Source organism: Natator depressus, chromosome 1 (genome assembly GCF_965152275.1).
Source record: "Natator depressus isolate rNatDep1 chromosome 1, rNatDep2.hap1, whole genome shotgun sequence".
NCBI lineage: Eukaryota > Metazoa > Chordata > Testudines > Cheloniidae > Natator > Natator depressus.
The window spans coordinates 164,630,846-164,649,778 of record NC_134234.1 but is presented as its reverse complement, the minus strand read 5'-3'; the positions used below and the strand labels follow the sequence as shown (position 1 = coordinate 164,649,778).

General features: G+C 41.5%; 1 protein-coding gene across 3 annotated transcripts in view; it reads right to left on the bottom strand.

Moving 5' to 3' along the window:
- GRIK1 (glutamate ionotropic receptor kainate type subunit 1) overlaps nt 1-18,933 on the bottom strand; it is a 236,900-nt gene that overhangs the window by 35,565 nt on the left and 182,402 nt on the right. For all 3 annotated transcript variants that reach the window (XM_074970925.1, XM_074970916.1, XM_074970909.1), the window contains exons 9-12: nt 7,892-8,005; nt 6,507-6,710; nt 5,445-5,668; nt 545-663 (exon numbers count right to left, since the gene is read on the bottom strand). In XM_074970925.1, the coding sequence (XP_074827026.1) occupies nt 545-663; nt 5,445-5,668; nt 6,507-6,710; nt 7,892-8,005 (661 nt within the window). The remainder of the gene's footprint in view (nt 1-544; nt 664-5,444; nt 5,669-6,506; nt 6,711-7,891; nt 8,006-18,933) is intronic.

Here is an 18,933-nt window from a genome sequence, read left to right as displayed (position 1 = left end):
ATGGGACTCAAACCTGCAGAAAAGCCAATAAAAATAGGTTTTGTTTTGGTTTTAAATAAGTTTGACAATTGCCAACAAAACTTAATCTTTTTGAAGAAATACCTTTTGACTGGCTGTTATAGTACGTGGTCCAGAATCGCGATGGCTATTACTGTCTATATTGGGATGAAGCCTACATGAATAGAGATTTTTCCTGTTTTCCGTGTAGGGATTTTAGATTTATCATCAATAAAAATACCTTTGTAGTCATCTGGCTATTATTTTATGTTTTGTCCACAGAAGCTCCCATATGGGACAGCCAACTTTATACTTTATTGTATGTTTTCCCTTCTAATTTCTGCAGTTACCTTATTTTGTATTTAGGCAGGTGTCAGTTTCATTTCCCTTCCCTCCCTATCCCCGCTTAACTGTGTAATCTGCTTTTTTCATTTCTGAGATCAGGTTTTACAATATATGTGGTAGATACAGATGGTGGAGTTTACCAGCACAGAAGCCCTTGAGCAGACTGTGGGATGTGTGCAATAATGATGTGTGACCCGTGTACCTTGCTGCATGAGAGCTCCAACTCCAAACCAGAAACTATTTAGTAAAGTAAAATTGTTTTCCACCACATCTGAGTCAGGGTTGCACGGGTGGGGGTTATACCACTCATAGGGTGTAAACCTGTGGTAGTTAACAGAAACAGTCTGTAAACATCAGATAAAATACACACTTAGCCAGCAAACCTGCTAAAGAATGCAGAAAATGAAAAGATTAATGAAGAAAATAACCCAAACTAAAGGATATACATGTGTCCCGCTACCGTATGCAAGCTGCAGAGCAGCACTGCAGTGCAGGGAGGAGCTTTCAGAGCTCAAGTTTTAGCATAAGCCCTACTTCATTAATCCTAATGCTCTTTGACTGTAATCCTCAAATATAAGAGTACTGTTTCTTTCAAAGTTCCCAGTCATTCCCCTAGCCACGCGATTGATGACCTGCAGAGAGGGGGATGCACTGATTCCATGTAGCTGCTCCCTGGCGAAGCATGAAAGAATAATGGCGATCTAAAAACAGTGCCTTTGGAGTACTCTCTATAGAAAGAACTGGCATTGGGCATGACAAAAAAAACCCCCAAAACTATATTACATGACCTGTTGGTGTTAAGATATTAATTTTTGTGTCCCTCTCTTCAATAGTGAGGTTACAGCACTTTAATAATAAGTTGTTGCTACTTTGCGAGAGTAATTTCAGTCCTTAAAAACCATAGGGGTATATATTCAGTATCTTGTATAGAGAATTAGGCAGCCAGTTTCCCCTTAATGAGTGGAAGAATAGTGCTTAATTCCCAGTGAACCTTGCTGAAAATGCAAAATCTATACCCCCTTATGGTCTGCAAAACAGTTGGCAAAGTTACTTTAAAGATTGTTCCTCCCCATGGTACCCTGCCTGCTGCTTCTCAGCTCTGCAGGGCACATTAGGTGCATTCCTGCTGAAGTTTATGAATATAGCTTTAATTGACAATGTCATGCTAATACATTTTAATTACTGTTTCAGCAATATAATTAAGCTTTGAAATTATGCACTCTTGCAACCAGAGCACTACACTAAGCTGAAGTAATAAACACTGATAGTAAGGAATGTACTAATTGAAACAGTAGGTAGCTTAAGATGCCATTAACTAAACAATATCATCACCACTAGTACAATAGTTGTTAAACATAATTGCAAGAGGCAATATAAAGATTAAAGACAAAACATTTCTACATATGCCATTTAAAAAAACAAAAACAACCCCCCCCCAAGCCATTACATTCCAGCAAGTTTTTCACTGTGCTAATAGAGTGAAAACCACCTTTCTACAATCAATGAAATTGTTCTTAACTAGATTTATGCACAAAGGGTGAAACTCATCCCTGTGCACCAGCTAACTTGCACATAAGCCATCAAAGTGCAAAGGCCTTCTGCTGGGCATTCACACACACTGAATTACAGTGTTGACATGTTACAAAGAGTGTAAAACAGTAATTGTGCCTGATCTTTTGCTGGGAGTCTTGCACTGCAAATTGAGCAGGGCTGGGCTCTTGCATTGTTTTAAGTAATAATCCTATTCTGTGGCTTAGACAAAAGTGTATCAACAACAGAAGGAACAAAATGGCAACTGCTAGAAAATAGCAATAAAATTCAGTCAGCAGAACTGCTTCTGCCAGACCAGCAAGCTTTATTTTATTATATGACCTTTTGATTATTCAAGGAGCAAAAGTACCTACAGTTCATATTTAAAAAAAATTTTTTTTGCTAGTATATCAGTGACTCATTCTCTTTTAGAATTAAATATCAGATTTACTTGTTATGCACCTTATTCTGTGCAATGTACCATATGAAATGTCAATGCAATGAACAGAGGAGGGGCAGGTCAATTATTCTATTCCAGGACTTGGCTAACCTAGGAAATTTCTGTTAATATTTCCATTGTTGTTTCTACTGATTCATTTCCACCAGTGGGAGCAGTAGTGTAGACACAGTGTTGGAAGTTGGTGGCAGTTAAGCAGTACCTCACGCAGGGTTTCTCTGAGCAAAGTTTGAGGACACTGTGTCTATATCACTGATGGACGCCTATGCTAGCACTTCTGCCACTGATGAAACTAAGGTGGCAACAGATAGAAATTTTAGCAGAATATTATTAGTGTAATCACAACTAATGTGGAGAAGAAAAAATATTTTTATTCTTGGCACACAACAGAACGAAGTTAATCTGTCACTCTTGGGCAGATTTAATATTAGCCCTGAATGAGATGACGATTTGTGCACAGTTAGAATTATTATTCATGGTACAGTGAACTACTGCAAGAGCTTGTGGGAAATCATGACTAATTGTACACAGTCTTGTGGCTGAGATTAGATTAGCCGTCAGTGATGGATGAACTCTTTCTGTACCCAGGACCTACACTAATGAGTGGTCCCATGATCTTCTACCCACACTCTAAGCAGTTTAAAACACCACAACAATAAACCCCACAAATTGCCCCCCCATCACTGTAGTCTGCCTTGGGCACTGGTGCTGAAACCAGCAAGCAGACAAAGTTTCACGTATATGAAAGAGTGCATTTGGACAGTGTGTCCACTTGAAAAGAAAGCTGTTCTGTGGGCCGTAAAGATATACACAACCACATCAAAAACTGACCTCTGTGGGGACTGCTCTTGTAAATAAGGGAGCTCGCCAATTTAAAGAAATCATAATTCAGGGTGGGGGGAACTCATGACAAGAACTACGTAACTCATCTCAGAGCTGTATAGGAAATTAGATACTGTGAATACACATCATCAGAATGAATAACGTGGGGCTATTATAATGATGCTATTTTATTACATTTGGTCTTTCATTGTGGTCTCTGGAATCAAAAGATACAATTTTAATTGTTTCAAGAGTTTTACATTTACAAGAGTTTTGTAATAAATGTTTACATTGTATCTTTACTCTGAGATGAGGAATATTTAGAATTTCAACAATACAGCTTTATATATTATCCCATCACTATTATATAAATGTTAGACCAGGAAGAGTTACATGATTTGAAATGTGTTTTCTTGGAGTATCTACTCTAAATGCTCTTTTTCTTTCATTAGTGTGAATTATGTCATTTTTTATATTCAAAGCAATACATAATAGAACTGGGGTAAAAGATTTACAAGGTGTTAGCAGAAAAACAAATTGTTGGTAATGGAAAAACCAATAACCTAGACAAATATTTGTATGTATATTCCTAGGGAGGAGGAGGGAGGATTGGAAAATGTTCGAAAATAGTGATGAAAATTATAATTCCAAATAGTGGAAGAAGTAAAAATAAATATGACTTTTTAGAGTGTCTTAGTATTGTGGCAGAGCTCCAACCTTGTCCCCATGGGTCCCGCGCTTCCAGGCAGTTTATGCTAGCTTCAGAGGCTCACGGCAACCCTCCACGTAGCCCTTCTCTCTCTCTCTAGGGCCAGGGATACAGTCTACTGAGCCCTTTTCATCATAAGCCAGCAATGGAGGTTGGTGAGAGAATTCCCACAGTCTCTGTTGCTCCTACGGCCTCATGCCAAAACAGTTTAGCCTCCAGTCCTGACAGGGGTCTGTTTTTCCCTCCCAGGAGGTGTTTCTGTAATGGTGGGTTGGGGGGAACCCGGGCCCACCCTCTACTCCAGGTTCCGGCCCAGGGACCCTAATGGATAGCAGCTGTTGGCAGCCAACCTTTCATTGCCAGAGTTGCTACTGGTCAGTCAGGGAACAGAAAACCATTAATCCAGTGGCCAGTATATCTGCCTTCTGCTACTCTGCTGTATCTAACTGGCCTGGGTCTATCACAGTATGGATATCAAATGCCAACAGAAAAAAAATTAATGTTTCAAATATGGCATCCAAGGGTTGTTGAATTAATATTTTATATATAAAATATTGAAATTCCTAAGGAAGCGATACCTTGGAAAGTCTCACATGCAATGTAGATGCCTGATCCCACAAACCTTTATTCAAATGACTAACCCTTATTCATACTAGTAGTAGCATTGAAGTTAATGTGTCCACTTATATATGAACTATTCATGTAAGAAAGGTATTGGAACATCAGACTCCAGAATTGCTAAGAAAGGAGTATTGCTAAACTCTGTCAATCAGATTTTCATATTTTTCTTTTTTAGTTTTTAAATACAATTTGTTGAACTTTTCATCAGTCAATTCCCCTTCCCCCGTCCCAGTTTCTAAACTTGTTGTATTCTATTAGTAGTTCGCTCTTCTGTGGGTTAGGAGTTCATTGTTCGCAGAGGCCCTGATTCAGGACAGCATCTGCTTAATTTTAAGCCCAGTTTAAGTCCTATTGAAGTTAAACACATGCTCCCCTGGGTCATAAGTGCCTTCCTGAATATGGCTCTCACTTGGGATGTGAAAGTACACCGTGCTTTGCACCTCCTGTGACAATTCACTTTAGAGAGAGGTATGGGAGCATCTTGCAGAGCCAGGCCCTTGGGTTTTCTGTTGTGCTATCCTAAATTTTCAGAGTGAATTGATCTGAGCTGACTTCTACCCTTCAACAACGAAGATTTTCAGATTCTCTCTTGGCTTTTAACTGTATGAACTGTTAGTTGAAAAGTGCAGTGCTTATAAAGGAGTAACTATATGCTGAAAAGCAGTTGTATGTAATATTTTCATTTCTATTAAGTAACTTATGACAAATTTTATCAATTTTATTTTTTCTCCCTTCAACTCGTAAGTAAAGAACAATCCCACCACACTATGAATATTTATTTTCATATAAAAATAATGCAAGATAACCCCTCTGGGATGCAATGTTTTTGGTACTGGATAAAATTCCTAGAATATCATTAAATTGTTATTAGTGGAGTGAGTATATGTTGTGTGACCAGTGCAACGCACATATGATAAGAGGTAAGTAAAGAGGTTGTGTCTCTCACACAGTCTTTAAACTTACCTTGCAATTACAAAGAGTACACAACTAACTCCAAGGCAGGCTAAGAGGACATACATCCAAATATCAGGAGAAAGAGGGTTGAGAAAGGAGAAAACACCAGGATTTGTGCCATTGGGTTTCCGGTACAAAATACTGATCCCCAGCGTCATGAAGGGTTTTGAGAAGTCAATAACTTTCTCCCTTACGTAGGTGATAGTGAGAGGAGCAACCGCCAGATCGGCTTTCTGGGAATACAAATTGGAAAATATTCTCATTTTCTTTGCATTCAACAAGCATATTTTTATTCCTTCCATCTTTTCCTATGGGTATTAAACAAGCTAAAACAAACATGTCTAGTTTTGCCTAGGAGCTGAGCTGTAATTGAGTGTAAAATAAAAATTCTTGGTTTCCTTATTAAAGATCATTGTGGGCAGAAAAACTACTTCAGAAGAGCTATAGTAATTTGAGTATGACTGAAACAGTTCACATCAAGAAAGTGTGGCAAAACAGTGCATTATTAGGACATTACTGGAAGCAGAATGGACATGTCTGAAATATTCATGGGAAGCGAGCATCCCAAAAAAAGTCAAAAAACTTTCCCTTGTCATTGCAGACACCGAGATCCTTTGATGCAACAATACGGGTACCTTTCCAATGGATAGGGTAGGGCAGGGCAGGGCATGATTCGGGAATCCTGCATGGGGGCTCAGCACCGCTCATCAACTGCAGAGCCATGAAGTGAGGAAACTCCCTGCCTACTGTTGTGCAGGGGCGATTGGGTCTACTGCTATGGAGATGTAACTATCATTGCAGCAGAGTAGGGGCCCGGGTGCTGGGGGAACTACTGTAGTCTCAGGGATATCATAATAGCCATGGATCAGGTCTACAGCATGGGGGAATATATTTCTTCCCTCCTAGAACACCCCAGAACTGCAGACCCTAATTACTTGTCTTTGTTCAAGGGCTTTTCTGCTCTGTGAAAATGGCTAGTGCTCCTGCTAATGTAAAACACGTCATTTGACTTGGCTTCTTATAAACTATATTAGGTTAAAGTAGAATAAAGACAGAACAATTCAGTCTTACATGATCTATGAGCTCTTTGACCATCCCATTCCACTCTCCTTTGTCATTCTGGGCTCCATATTTTCCATCAGAAACTAGTTTGACCTCATAGATGAAGCCTAAAATATTTGACAGTTCCTTCAACAAATCCAGGCAATATCCTTCGAATCTGTCATTTCCATACAAGGGCTTATCAGACTTTTTGTACATAACATAGGGATCTTCCTATAGAATAAACACACCAAACATGTAACAATAGAAATGAGGTACATTTCAGATAATCTCAGTTTATACATTACACAAATAGTTGGATGATTTACTACAGTTGTACAGGTGCAACTAATTTACCATGTCCATTAAAAGTCATCTTAGATATGTTAGTAAATTTCCCAAATCAATTAGCTATAAATGTACTGGGTCTGAGTTTCATGGGATCTGAGGGCCTGTTACTCCCATTGGCTTTAATTAGAGTTGGTGCTCAGCCCCTCCAAAATCAGGCCCAAGATCTATACTAAATAATGTGCCATGTTAAGGGATGGGTAAGGATACCGCAGTAGTACAATAAATACTACATGACGAATCATAAAAGAAACCTAAAAATTGACTTTCTGAATAAAACAAACCTTAAAAAGTCTGAAATCATATAGCCATTGACTGGACAATATATTCATGGGAGAGAATAAAAAATAGCATAGACAGAGTGGGTTTGTGCACATAGTATTTCCTTTTCAGCTCTGGGCAAGGCAGGCTTCTGTAGTTTTAACCTAAAGCGCAGGGCTCCTGGCAGTGGAAAGTCAGCAGGGAGGAAGTTGTGGCACAAGGAATCTGCAACTTCCCCTTCTCCAGGGGAGCCAGAACCAGCCAGCACAGCCCAAGTAGCAGCAGCACTGGCCAGGAAGACAGGGATCAGGGTGGCTGGAGGGTACGCAATTCAGCACATCCTCCCCACCGTAACTTCCATTCGAGACTGGTGAGGATGTACCAGTATCTGTCTCTCCACTCTGTACCATAAGCTGCTCTTCTCGGCCAACCTTGTTTGTAGTAAGAAGTCAGAACACGTACACGCTGACTATAAAAATTAGGATTTGGGTGTGTGAAATTTTCTTGGTTGAAAGAAATACAGATTGTTTCTTCAAACTACCGAGATAAGCTAAACATAATTTGGAAACGTGATTACTCTGGTGTATAGATGGATAGTAGGCAGTTTGATTGTGTCTATATGCAAATAGTATGCTGGGCTAGAAACATGGGGTGGTTTGTCAAATCATACGTTGGTACAGGGAACCACAAAAGATGAAGTGCAGCTTAGGCTGAAAAGGAAGGCTTCATATAAATATGTAAAACAATGGAAGCAATGTATGATCTATTCTACACTATGGATAATAACACTCTGCAGCAGGACTTACCAAAATGGTAGTGACTATGAGTGTTCGGTTAGCCAGCGAATCGGTGATATTGGTAGATCTGTCTTTATTGCTGTCAGTCATATTAAGGCCACTGTTTGAGTTCCAAACCCCAATCTGCACAGAACAAAGTAGAGAAATGGCTGCTAAGCCCCAGGGATCACATTCAGTGAAATTATGTATAATTTTCCATAAATGTGCATTATAGTTCACAGTCCAAAAAAAGAACATTGATACCATACATCACTGTGATAGACTAAAACACCAGCAGTATGAAATGTTTCAGGAACAAACCAGTTGTAATTCTAAATAAGGGAACAACATCAAATGGTTGATTGTCATATTTAAATCATTAGGAACACTCTGCTCTTTCAAAAGCAGGTTGAAATGAATTAACCATAAGAGTATAAGGTATGTCAATATAGCTGTGCATTTGCCAATTTACTACAAAAGTGGAACGTGTTGACTTTTTTAGGAGGAAACAATGTCAAATGTCTATTTTCATGAAATTGTTTCTTTTTGTAAATGGTAAAGTTGAAACATATGGCAAGACCTTTCCTTTCCAAGACAACAGATTAAAAGCTTGGATACATATGCTGAAACAGATTGATGGATGCACTGGCCTTTTACTTCTGCTCTGAACCTGCTGAAGGCACAGATGATTATTCCAGTCACTTCTTGACTACTGATATGACAGAACCATCAAGGTGATGCCATTTCACCTCTGATAAGTGTTTGTTAGTAAAGGCTAAAGGAGAATGTAGGTTTAGATTCCTTTCCAATCCCCACAATAAGTAACTCCAGCATTTAGGGCTTGATCCAGAGCCCCAATATAGGCAAGAGGGAGGCTTTCACTGATGTCAATGGATTTGGATCAGTATCTTTACAGTGGTGCAAATTACAAAAGTAAAGTTAATTTATTCATATAAATATCAACTTTACATATATTCAAATTTAAATCTTAAGATTTTATTTCCAAATCCTTCTGGTATTAATATCTTTTAAGATGAAGTGGTATAGATTTGGAAATTGGGCAATAATAATTGACCCCCACACAAGTTTGCATGCGCAAGTTTTCCTCCTGAAAAAATATTGTGCCTCCAAATAGGCGTAATTAAAAATGCTACTTGCCTACTTTGCATAAGGCCCCAGTTCAGCAAAGTATCTAAGCACATGTCTGTCTAAACACATGAGTAGTTCCATTCACTTCAATGGAGTTATACATGTGCCTAAAGTTAGACATGTGCTCAAGTACCCCGCTGAGTAGGGGCCTAAATGCCAAGCAGTTCAAAACCTGTAGCCCAGTGGTTAGGGTACCCCCTAGGATGTAGGAACACCCCCCCCCCATTCAATTCTCCCCTCTCCTTGATGAGGAGAAGGGATTTGAACAGAAATCTGCCACCTCTCTGGTGAGTGACTTAGCCACTAGACTATGTGTGGGTCTCCCTCCACTTTAACATTCTCTCCCTACCACCAGATCAGGCCACCCAAGCAAGACATGCACTCCTCTGCCTATCTTTCCCCCAGTCCGTGGATTGCATTGGGGCTTAGGTGGGTGATTGGTGCCTCGGTGCCTACAACGGGGCTGCAGTGTGCATGCCTAGAGGCAGAAACATAGGCAACCTAGGGGATATTTACAGCAGAAATGTAGGTGCTAAATGAGTCTAGGTGCCTACAGAGTTAGGTGGCAGTTGAGCAGGAGTTTTGTGTATAGCGGAGGAGCCTAAAGCTGGGATTTAGGTGCTTAAATATGGGGTTTAGGCATGTATGTACCTTTGTGGATCTGGGCCTATGTGCCCTCCATTTTTATTGGATTGAATTTGTCACTTCAATGGGAACTGACTTGAGTGCGGATGGAGGGCACTGAGCATTTCCAGGATTAGGCCCTGAAGTGACATCTGAGTACAGCAATTTGAAAATGGAGCTTTTCATTATCGATCTATTGTTAGACACTCGTGATGAAATGACACATGCAGAAGATGTTTAGAGAGTATTCAGTATCTTTCTATGCTATTAGAAAACTTGATGAATGAAGCATGATATGCCTTAGACCAAATTAATGCAAAAAATGCACAAAGCGAGCAGATTCCCTGTACCAACATTCCAGGCTTTTGAAAGATTAGAAAAAGAATCTTGCAAAGTTAACTGTCAAACAACCGGAAATACAGAATCAAAATATCTGTTACTGAAGAACGATACATTTTACAAAGCTCACCACAGGTTTTACTTTAATTGCATGGAAAGATTTTCTTCTTAACCTGAACTAATGAAATAGCATCCTCCACTGTGAGGAGCAAAATCAATACGAAAATGGTATATAAGCCATCTGCATTCAACTGCCAATTTAAATATGATCAATACCCATGTAATGATCCACACGCATTGATTTGTCTGGAATGACATCAGAAACATCAACTACCATCTTAGGTTAGATGAGTTAACCAATTTACCTTGAATTTAAAGAGACAGGGCCAACTCAGAGTCTGGTCCGATATATATATATTTTAAATTGAAAGTTTGTGAAAGGTACCAGATTGACGGCTTTGGGGACTGGCATACTCCATCCTCGGAACAGCATGCTTCATCACACTGGTCTGCCAGTGCGTTTCAACCGTATCCTGGAGGGACCAGCTTTCAGTGCCTCCCTGCTGAGATTGCCAACAAGGCTGCCAGATCAGACCAAGACTGAAATTGCTGACTTGCCTCACATATTGTACACCTCCATCAGCTGTCAGATGGTCAGTCACTACTGACCAAGGTGGAATTTGTTGAGATTATTAACTGAGGCAGGGACTGTCTTTCCTTGTCCAGAACCCAGCACAATGGGGCACTGCTCCTGATTGGGGTTTTGGGGATCGCTATTATATAAATATTACAATAACAATTAAATCATTCAAACTATCTATGGCTGAAAGCCCACAGATTCCATTGTCAAATTCTTTAGCTAACCATTTCTCCTCCTAGGACATTTTTAATTGGGATAACATTGTTCATGATTCTTTCGCCTCCCCTTAAGACACACACATGCATGTCTTTTAGGTTTCTTTTGCTTCCAGAAGGAGATCAATTTGGGATTATTGATCTGAAAATTATTTATATACATGACGTATTGGGTATTATCAATTTAGTTAATCTGGGGCCATGATAAATGGCTAGTTTCTTTTAATTTGTTCTGGGGCAGTGCACATTAATCAAAAGCTATTCTGCTCAACTTTGCTGACTTCCTGACACACTGGTGTGCTTGAAGTAGCTGGCAATGAGGAAGAGCAGAACGGTCATACAGAACATGGAATAGCACAGTCATAGTGTGTACAGAATACATCAAGATGGCCACTGTACATTAAAATTAAAGGAATGACACTGTAGGTCAGTCTTGATACTAACAATGAAAAAGGTCAGAAGGGCATTGGATGAATGAGGCCAAGGTATTACATAATTATGGTGAATCTGGAGGGGTTTATTGCAGTTTAGTGACAAATTCAAGACATATAATATGCCCTTCTCAATGAGTCTGTGTTCTGAACCAATTGTAATTTGGTTTAAATTAATTCAACTTAACATGAAATGCCTAGAGTCAAAAGCTAGATTGGTTCAATAAGCTTCTGTATGTCAGGTAGGATGATCTATTCACTAGTAATGAGGAAAATAGAATCTCTTGTGCCTTAGCCTGATTCACTGAAGATTAAAACAAGGTTATTAAGTATGTGTTTTATTTGATTTAAAAAAGAGTGCTATAGGACACTGTAAGCTACTCTAGTGTAGAGTGCCAAAAAAAGTATTTTTAAATGGGGAAAAAAGTTTAACCTTTTTTCAAGATGTATGCAAAATATAATACTTATTATTTTACATAGCATTTTTTAATCTATATAACCCAAGCACTTTACAAAGGTGGGTAAGAGATTATTATCCCCCTTGTATAGAGGTAGAAAACTGGACTCACAGAAGACTAAAGGCCTTATTATCAGAGGTGCTGAGCACCTTTAGTGTCCTTTGACTTCAGTTGGAGTTATGGGTGCTCAGCACTTCTGAGAATCAGGCCTTGTAAGTGACTTGCCTATGGCCACTCAGTGAGTCCACAGTAGACCTGAGAATAAAACTTGGTTCTTCTGATTCCCAGTCTAGTGCCTTTTCTATTGGTCCAAGCATCCCCCATATGTTAAAAGGAAGCATGAGATGCCTGGAATAAGTTGGACAGTTTATAAACAAGCCTGCTTCCAGTTTACATGTGTTATTGAATGTCTGAATTGCCCATTAATCGTATGGACTATTGTATGCCAGGAGCTAATGTAGTAGTCAAAACTTAAGTCAACGATACTAAAAAAGTCATTCATGGCACACAGTTTGTGGGAGTGTCAATAAGCCACACACTTAGCACAGCACCCACCATTAATGCTGTTAAAGGCTAGACTAATACTTGAAACCCCATTTTAATGAGAAAGATAGGGGAACAGTTGTGAAGGTGTCTTCTTTTCTTAATGCCTCCAACCTTCATTCGAAGGAGCAAGAAGGCTAACCCTTGAGAATTTAAAAAAAATGTTATTAGGGAAAAGTATTTAATCCATCTGAGGTCTCTTTACAATTTGTAAGTACTAGAGGGCATATCCTGAATAGGAGTGGAATTCATTCTATCACAGAAAAGTACACTCTGAGATAGAATATTGTCTCTAAACTGCAATCTGAGATCCATTTGTCAAAACCCAAAGGATGAGTTTTAAGACCCAACCTGAAGGTTTCTTGCATCACCCGTCTGTGTACAAACCTTCTTCCACACTTTATATAAATGCTTAGAAACCTCGCCAGCAGCCTTGGTAAAGAGAAAAATAAACAGAGTGCTTCATTAAAGATGAAAAGTGAAACCAGTTTAGAGAGCTGGATGCTAGTAGTTATGTCTCAATTAACTCATAGATGATTATTCAGAATCAAAATGCAAATCCAGTGAGCCAAATATTTTAAGTGGGAGGAGAAACAAAGTTGTTTTTAGTTGACATTAAGCACTGATCTCTATAAATCAAGAACTCTAACTTTTTCATAATTTACACCTCCCATTTCCCCCCTTTCCTCTCTAGCTGGAGCACAGGGAGCCCTGTTGAGCACAGTTCCTTGGTGCACAGGGTGCATGGAGCCCCTGAGTGGTGTTTGGTATCCTACCCTCTACACCACACAGCAGAACTGTGCTGGTTCCAATAAATTCAGAGACTTCTGTATCCTTCATTTTTGCTAGTAGTAATTAGATCTAGCTGACAATATGATGCTTGAGATAACAGCAGTAGCTTTGTCTCTGTTATTATAGATCAGAGCCTAAATGGAATCCTCTGGGATAAGGTGCTTTTTCTTACTCTTGTGTATTAAATAAGGAAAGAGAGGTAGGTTCTTTAGTATCTTCCCAATCTGCTAGCCTACAAATGTGGATTATTTGCTTTTGTTTTATTTAACAAAAAGAAGGCCCAGATAGGTGTCCAATCTGCATCCTCAGGACAACTGGTAAATGACAATATAAGGGAGACCAGACCTTTTCACACAGATTATTTCTGAAGTATAGCTTTGCAATTTACAGGACTCTCAAGCATGTCCTGATGAAATGTGATTTTGCTTGACCTTTGCTTGAGTGTAATACCAAATTCAGATGCTTATCCCAAAGAACACTGTTTAATCTCAACAGAATAGACCACAACTAATTTCATTTTTCCTCAATAGCATAACCATTTTAGTGGAACAATGAGTAATTAGGGATGGGGTGAAAATATAATTGATTGGCTCATCTTCAATAATTAAACAATTTTTAGTATTTCAGCTCGTTTTGAAAATATTACTTAAATTCCTTACTGCCTCCCTCCCCCGCACCTCCTCAATACGCACTTATTAAAAATTGCACAATAGATATATAACATGGCTAAACCTCTGGACATTAAAAAAAAATCACCTTCTTTAAAATACAGATGCTATTCTTTACAAGGCACACCGGTTTATTGTCTGATGGTACCTACATAGAAGTTCATTGAACTTGCCGACCATTAATTTTGTGGGGAGTTACAAGATTGAGATGACATTTAAACTTGATTTACAGGATGTGAATTGACACAGTGAGGCATGGGAAGAGCAAAACCTCACAGGAAGAGCAAAAGAAAATATATTTTCACTTAAGATAATGACTGCAATTTCCAGATTCCTATTCAGTACCCAGATATGTAAGATAATATGAATTGCAAAAGTCAAAAATCTTCTCAGTATCTGTGTAGGAGAATGAGGGAAGGGTGACCTGTCTCCTTCCTGCCCGACCCCAACACCTGCTGCCCTCTGGAAGGATCTAGGGAGGCAAGTTTTCTTTAACAAGAGCCCAAGAAACTTTAATGAAAGTTTGTCTCATCAACACACAGCCTTTTGGGCTTTCTGAGTGGGAGTGGGTCCCAAACAAACTTAAAAGGCAGCTTTTCCAATCACTCTCAGAGCCCCAAAATGTGTCCTAAGGCATGGCTCTTACTTCAGAGCCTGGATGGGTGAGGAAAAAAAGGGGTTCCTTAGCAGAGTATCTCTTATAATTTCTTATGAGGTGACTCACCCTGCATCCAGCTGTGCTGCCCAAAGCTGACTCCTTTGCAGCTTCTCAGAGTCTTTGTCCCGTTCTCTGCCCCCCCGCCCCCCAAAATGCTTCAGCTCTCTTATAAGGAATCAACTGCTTGAGATTCCTTCCCTGCACTGGTGTCTCTGGTTAGCTCATTTAGCAAGCCTGATCCAGACTTCAAGTCTCCTGCAGGACAGCTCCCTCACTCCCTCTCATTCCTTGGCTCTCTGCCTTTGAATGGGTCTGTTGGAGCACTCACTGTGTGGCTTTCCATCTTCGTGCATCCCAGACAGAGAGTGCACATACTGGTGGTTCTTGTCAGGATGATGGTCTATACGAAAATGAAAGGGCTGTAAGGTGAGGTACCAACGGTGACCTGGGCATTGTCTGGAGCCACTGGAGTCCCGTATGGTCAATGATGAGAAGAAGGTGGATCCCAAACAGATGATAGCTCAGGATTTTCTCCACACAGTGTATTGCTAGGCATTCCTTCGAGGATCGAATACCACATTTCATAGTCCAGGAGTTTCCTGCTCATATACAGAATAGGGTGTTCCTGGCCATGGAACTTCTGGGGCAGTACTGCTCCCAGGGCCCAGTATGAAGCATTCGTGTGTAAAATAAATTCTTTTGAAAAATCAGGGCTACACAATACAGGTTTGTTACAGAGAATCTCTTTACTTTCTCTGAATACTGGGCACTCTGGGGGGACCAAGTGACCTGCTGAGAAGCTATTTTTTAATGAGATCATTGAGGGGAGCTTCTAGTGAAGTCAGAGATCACATTTGTCTGGTGGAAGTCTATGCAGAATCGAATGGTCCCATCTGCTTTAGGTACAAGGACCACATTGGACTAGACCAGGGCCTTCAATGTTTCAATTATGCTTAGCTTTAACATCTCCTGGACCTCCTGTATTGAGTGGGATTTTAACCCTTTCAGGATAGGTACATTTAGCAAGCCTGCTCCAGGCTTCAACTGGGTTTTATCTGAATGTGGTGGGAGCCTAGTGAGGTTTGTCTTGGAAATGGGTAAAGTACGTCCTAGTATGCCCACACCAGGTCTTTAATTGCCCTCTCTGGTCAGTGGACAACCCACTGCCAAGTGGGGTCCCTTTGACCCCTACTGCAACTGGTTCTGCGAGCTGGGGTCCTAAATCCTCATCTCTTTCTGGATAGATGAAGATATATTCTGCACCCTCCAAGGTCACAGCAGATTTACATGGTAAATCTCCTTTGGCCTTTGTCAGTCTGGGTAGTAAACCTTGTAATCAGCTGGCCCAACACAGATGACCTCATAGGGACCCTGAAATTTGGCTAGGAGTTTATTCTCTCAGCTGGGAAGAAATAGGAGGACTTGGTTGCCAGGCTGGAATACCCTCATCCTAGCTCCCTTATTATACTGCCAGGCCTGGCTCTACTGGGCCTGGAATAGGTTGGCCCTGGCAAAATGACCAAGGCACTCCAGCCTCTCTTTCATTTGTAGGCCATAGTGGAGGACATAAGTGGGTAGGCTGGGTTTCCCATGACTCCTCGACCAGATTTAAGATACTCAGGGTTGTCTTCCATTGAGAATTTCAAAAGGGGAAAAGCCAGTAGATGCCTGTGGAACTTCTTGTGCCATAAATAAAAGGAACAGCAGCAATTGATCCCAGTCTCTGGTTTCTGTCCCAACGAACTTTCTTAGCATCAACTTAAGAGTCTGATTAAACCATTCGAGTAGGCCATTGGTCTGAGGATGGTAGGACCAAGATCCAGAGTCAAACCTTTAAGATGAACAAGACCCCTGGATAATTTCTGAAGGAAGGCCTACCCGCAAAAGATCTGCAGTAGCTCCTGCATGAGGGTGAAAGCGATAGTGTTCTGCAAGAGAGCAGCCTCTGGTTACCTTATGACATAGTTGATGAGTATGAAATAAATGTGACCCCAGGTACTTTTCTCAAGGGGGCCTACCATGTCAATCTCCACCCTATACAAAGGGGTTGTTACGAGAAGGATGGATATTAAGGGAGCCCGGCCTCATTCCTTAGGGGCTACCTTCTGTCAATCTGGGCAGGACAACAAAAATCCACTACTTCCTAAAATATACTCAGCCAAAAGAATTGGGCCAGTAGTTTTCCAAATGTCTTTGCCTTACCCCGATGTCCAGTCATCAGGACAGAGTGTGCTAGTCTCAACGGTTCTTGATGAGCTGGTTTGAGAACTAGGAGCTGGACCCTGGGCTCTTCCATGTGAGGTTGTTTCTACACCCAGTCCAGAATTTCATTATGTAACTTGAAATGGGGAAATTGTTGGGTAACAGTGTTCTTAGGTGGCTTCCCCATTGATCACAGCTACCTTATTGAAACATTCTTGGAGGGCCTGAACTTCAGCCTGAGCAGTGATGAAGTCAAAAGGTATCATCTAGTCTAAGGGTCTCTGACTCGCTTATAGGCAGAGTGTGATGGGGGTCTGTTGGGAGTCAGTTGCAGGGGGTCCTCTTCTCGGAATGGATTCTCTATAGGCCCCAGTCCCAGCACAGGCTCAAGTCTTCCTGGGCCCTTGAGAGTTGCCTGGGGTAAGGAGCACTGAGTTTCTGTTCATGAGCATGGAGAGGTGTACGCTAATCGTGACCCAGGATTACAGGCCAGGGAAGGTGCTCCGCTACATCCACCTGGAGACACTCCATGTAGTCAGCGACTTGTAAGATAATAGGGACAGTCAGATAAGTGCACCTTTTTCACGTATGTAGAAGATTTGGACAGTTTGATTGGATTAGAAGGCTTTGGGCAGGAACAAATCTTGGTGCAGGAGCATTTGCCCAAAGCCAGAGTCCATCAGCCCATCTATGAGGTGTAGTCTAACTTGATGGGAACCAAGAAGGGTCTTCTGGCATCCCACTTTGGCAGGTTTGAGGTGTTGCCCTGTTGGCCAAAGTGACACCCTAGATAATCACTCTCCAGGAGAGGGTACTCTCACTGCATGTGTCCCAACTGCCCACATGATAACATATGATCACACCCTCTTGAAAGGTAGATGAAGTCCACTCTGGCGCCTGGAGGCTCAGAGTGCCCAGGAAGGTAGGGGCTCTGTCCGTTGAGGGTGGCCAAGTAGTGTGGTCACCTCCATGTTCCAGGGGTGCTGAAACCCAATGCAGCTCCAATGACTCTTGAGTTACCATGGGGAAGCAGGAAGGGGTGGTGCTCCCAAGGCCTGAGGCCTCTGCCTCCAAAAAGTTTTCTGTCACCTCCATGGCTCCTGCAATGGGTGCTGGGCGGAACCAATGGACCCAGGCTTTTACTGCTACTGGGAGAATTTTTAAGTCCTATTCCAAAACAATGCTATCTATGACATTGCCCATGGTCTTGGTTTCTGGGGTCAGCCAGCAAGTAGCCAGATCTCAGAGCTGTTGGGCAATGGCCCATGGGCTGCCTCCTTTTGGAAATGTTTCCTCTTGAAACTTCCTATGGTAGACCACTGGTGAAAATCCAAACCAATCCAATATGGCAGCCTTCAGGGTGGAGTAGGACTGGGCTTTGTCTCCACATAGGGCCCTGTAAGCAGTCTGGGCCCACCTGGTTAGATAAGGGGCAAGCTGGATGGCCCAGGAGCTCCTCTCATAGCCAATGGTAGCCACCCACTCAAATGTTGGCAGGAAGATTTTGAGGTGGAGTTAGTCAGTTTGGTTAGGGTGGGCCCTGGGAGAGCCTCAGCAGAGAGCACCTTCATGGGAGTGCTCAGTGAACCTTGAATGAACAGTCTGGCCACCTTGGCTTGGAACTGCCAATTCCATTCCTTGTTTGGCCATCTGGGCCTTCTCCATGCACTGATGGAGTGAGTTTGGGGGAGGAAAGGGCTAGTAAGGCCTGCTAGAACTGATGATTTCACTCCTTCTCTATCTCTTGCTGCTATATTACTAATTGCAATATTTCCTTTCTGGCTTCTCTTGGGAGAGGGGAGATCAAGTCCCTGTTCAGGCACCAAATATAGGAGGGTGAGGGAGGGACAGGCTGTCTCTTTCCCCTAGCCCTACCACTTTTCCTCCCACAAGGATCTGGGAGGTGGTTTCCTTTCATAAGAGTACAAGAAACATTAATGAAAGATGGTTTCATCAACACATGGCTCATTTGGACTCCTTTCTGGGTGGGGGGTCCCAAATAAACTTAAAAGGGAAATCCCCCAATCACTGACAGTGTCCCAAAATTCTGCCTCAGGGCATGGCTTTTACCTCAGAGCCTGGCTGAGGGGGAAAAAGTGGTTCCTTCACAAAGTCCCTCTTATAAGCCCTTATGAGGTAACTAACTCCAAGTCCAGTTTGTAGCTGCTCTGGCCAAAGCTGACTCCCCAGCAGCCTCTCAGAGTCAGTCTTCCTCCTCTTCCCACTAAGAACTACTTAGCTCCCTTATAAGAAATCAGCTACAGGTTTCTCTGGTTGGCTTATTTAGCTAGCCTGCTCCAGGCTTTAATCTTCTGCAGGGCAGCTTCCTCACCCCCTCTCACTCCTTTGCTCT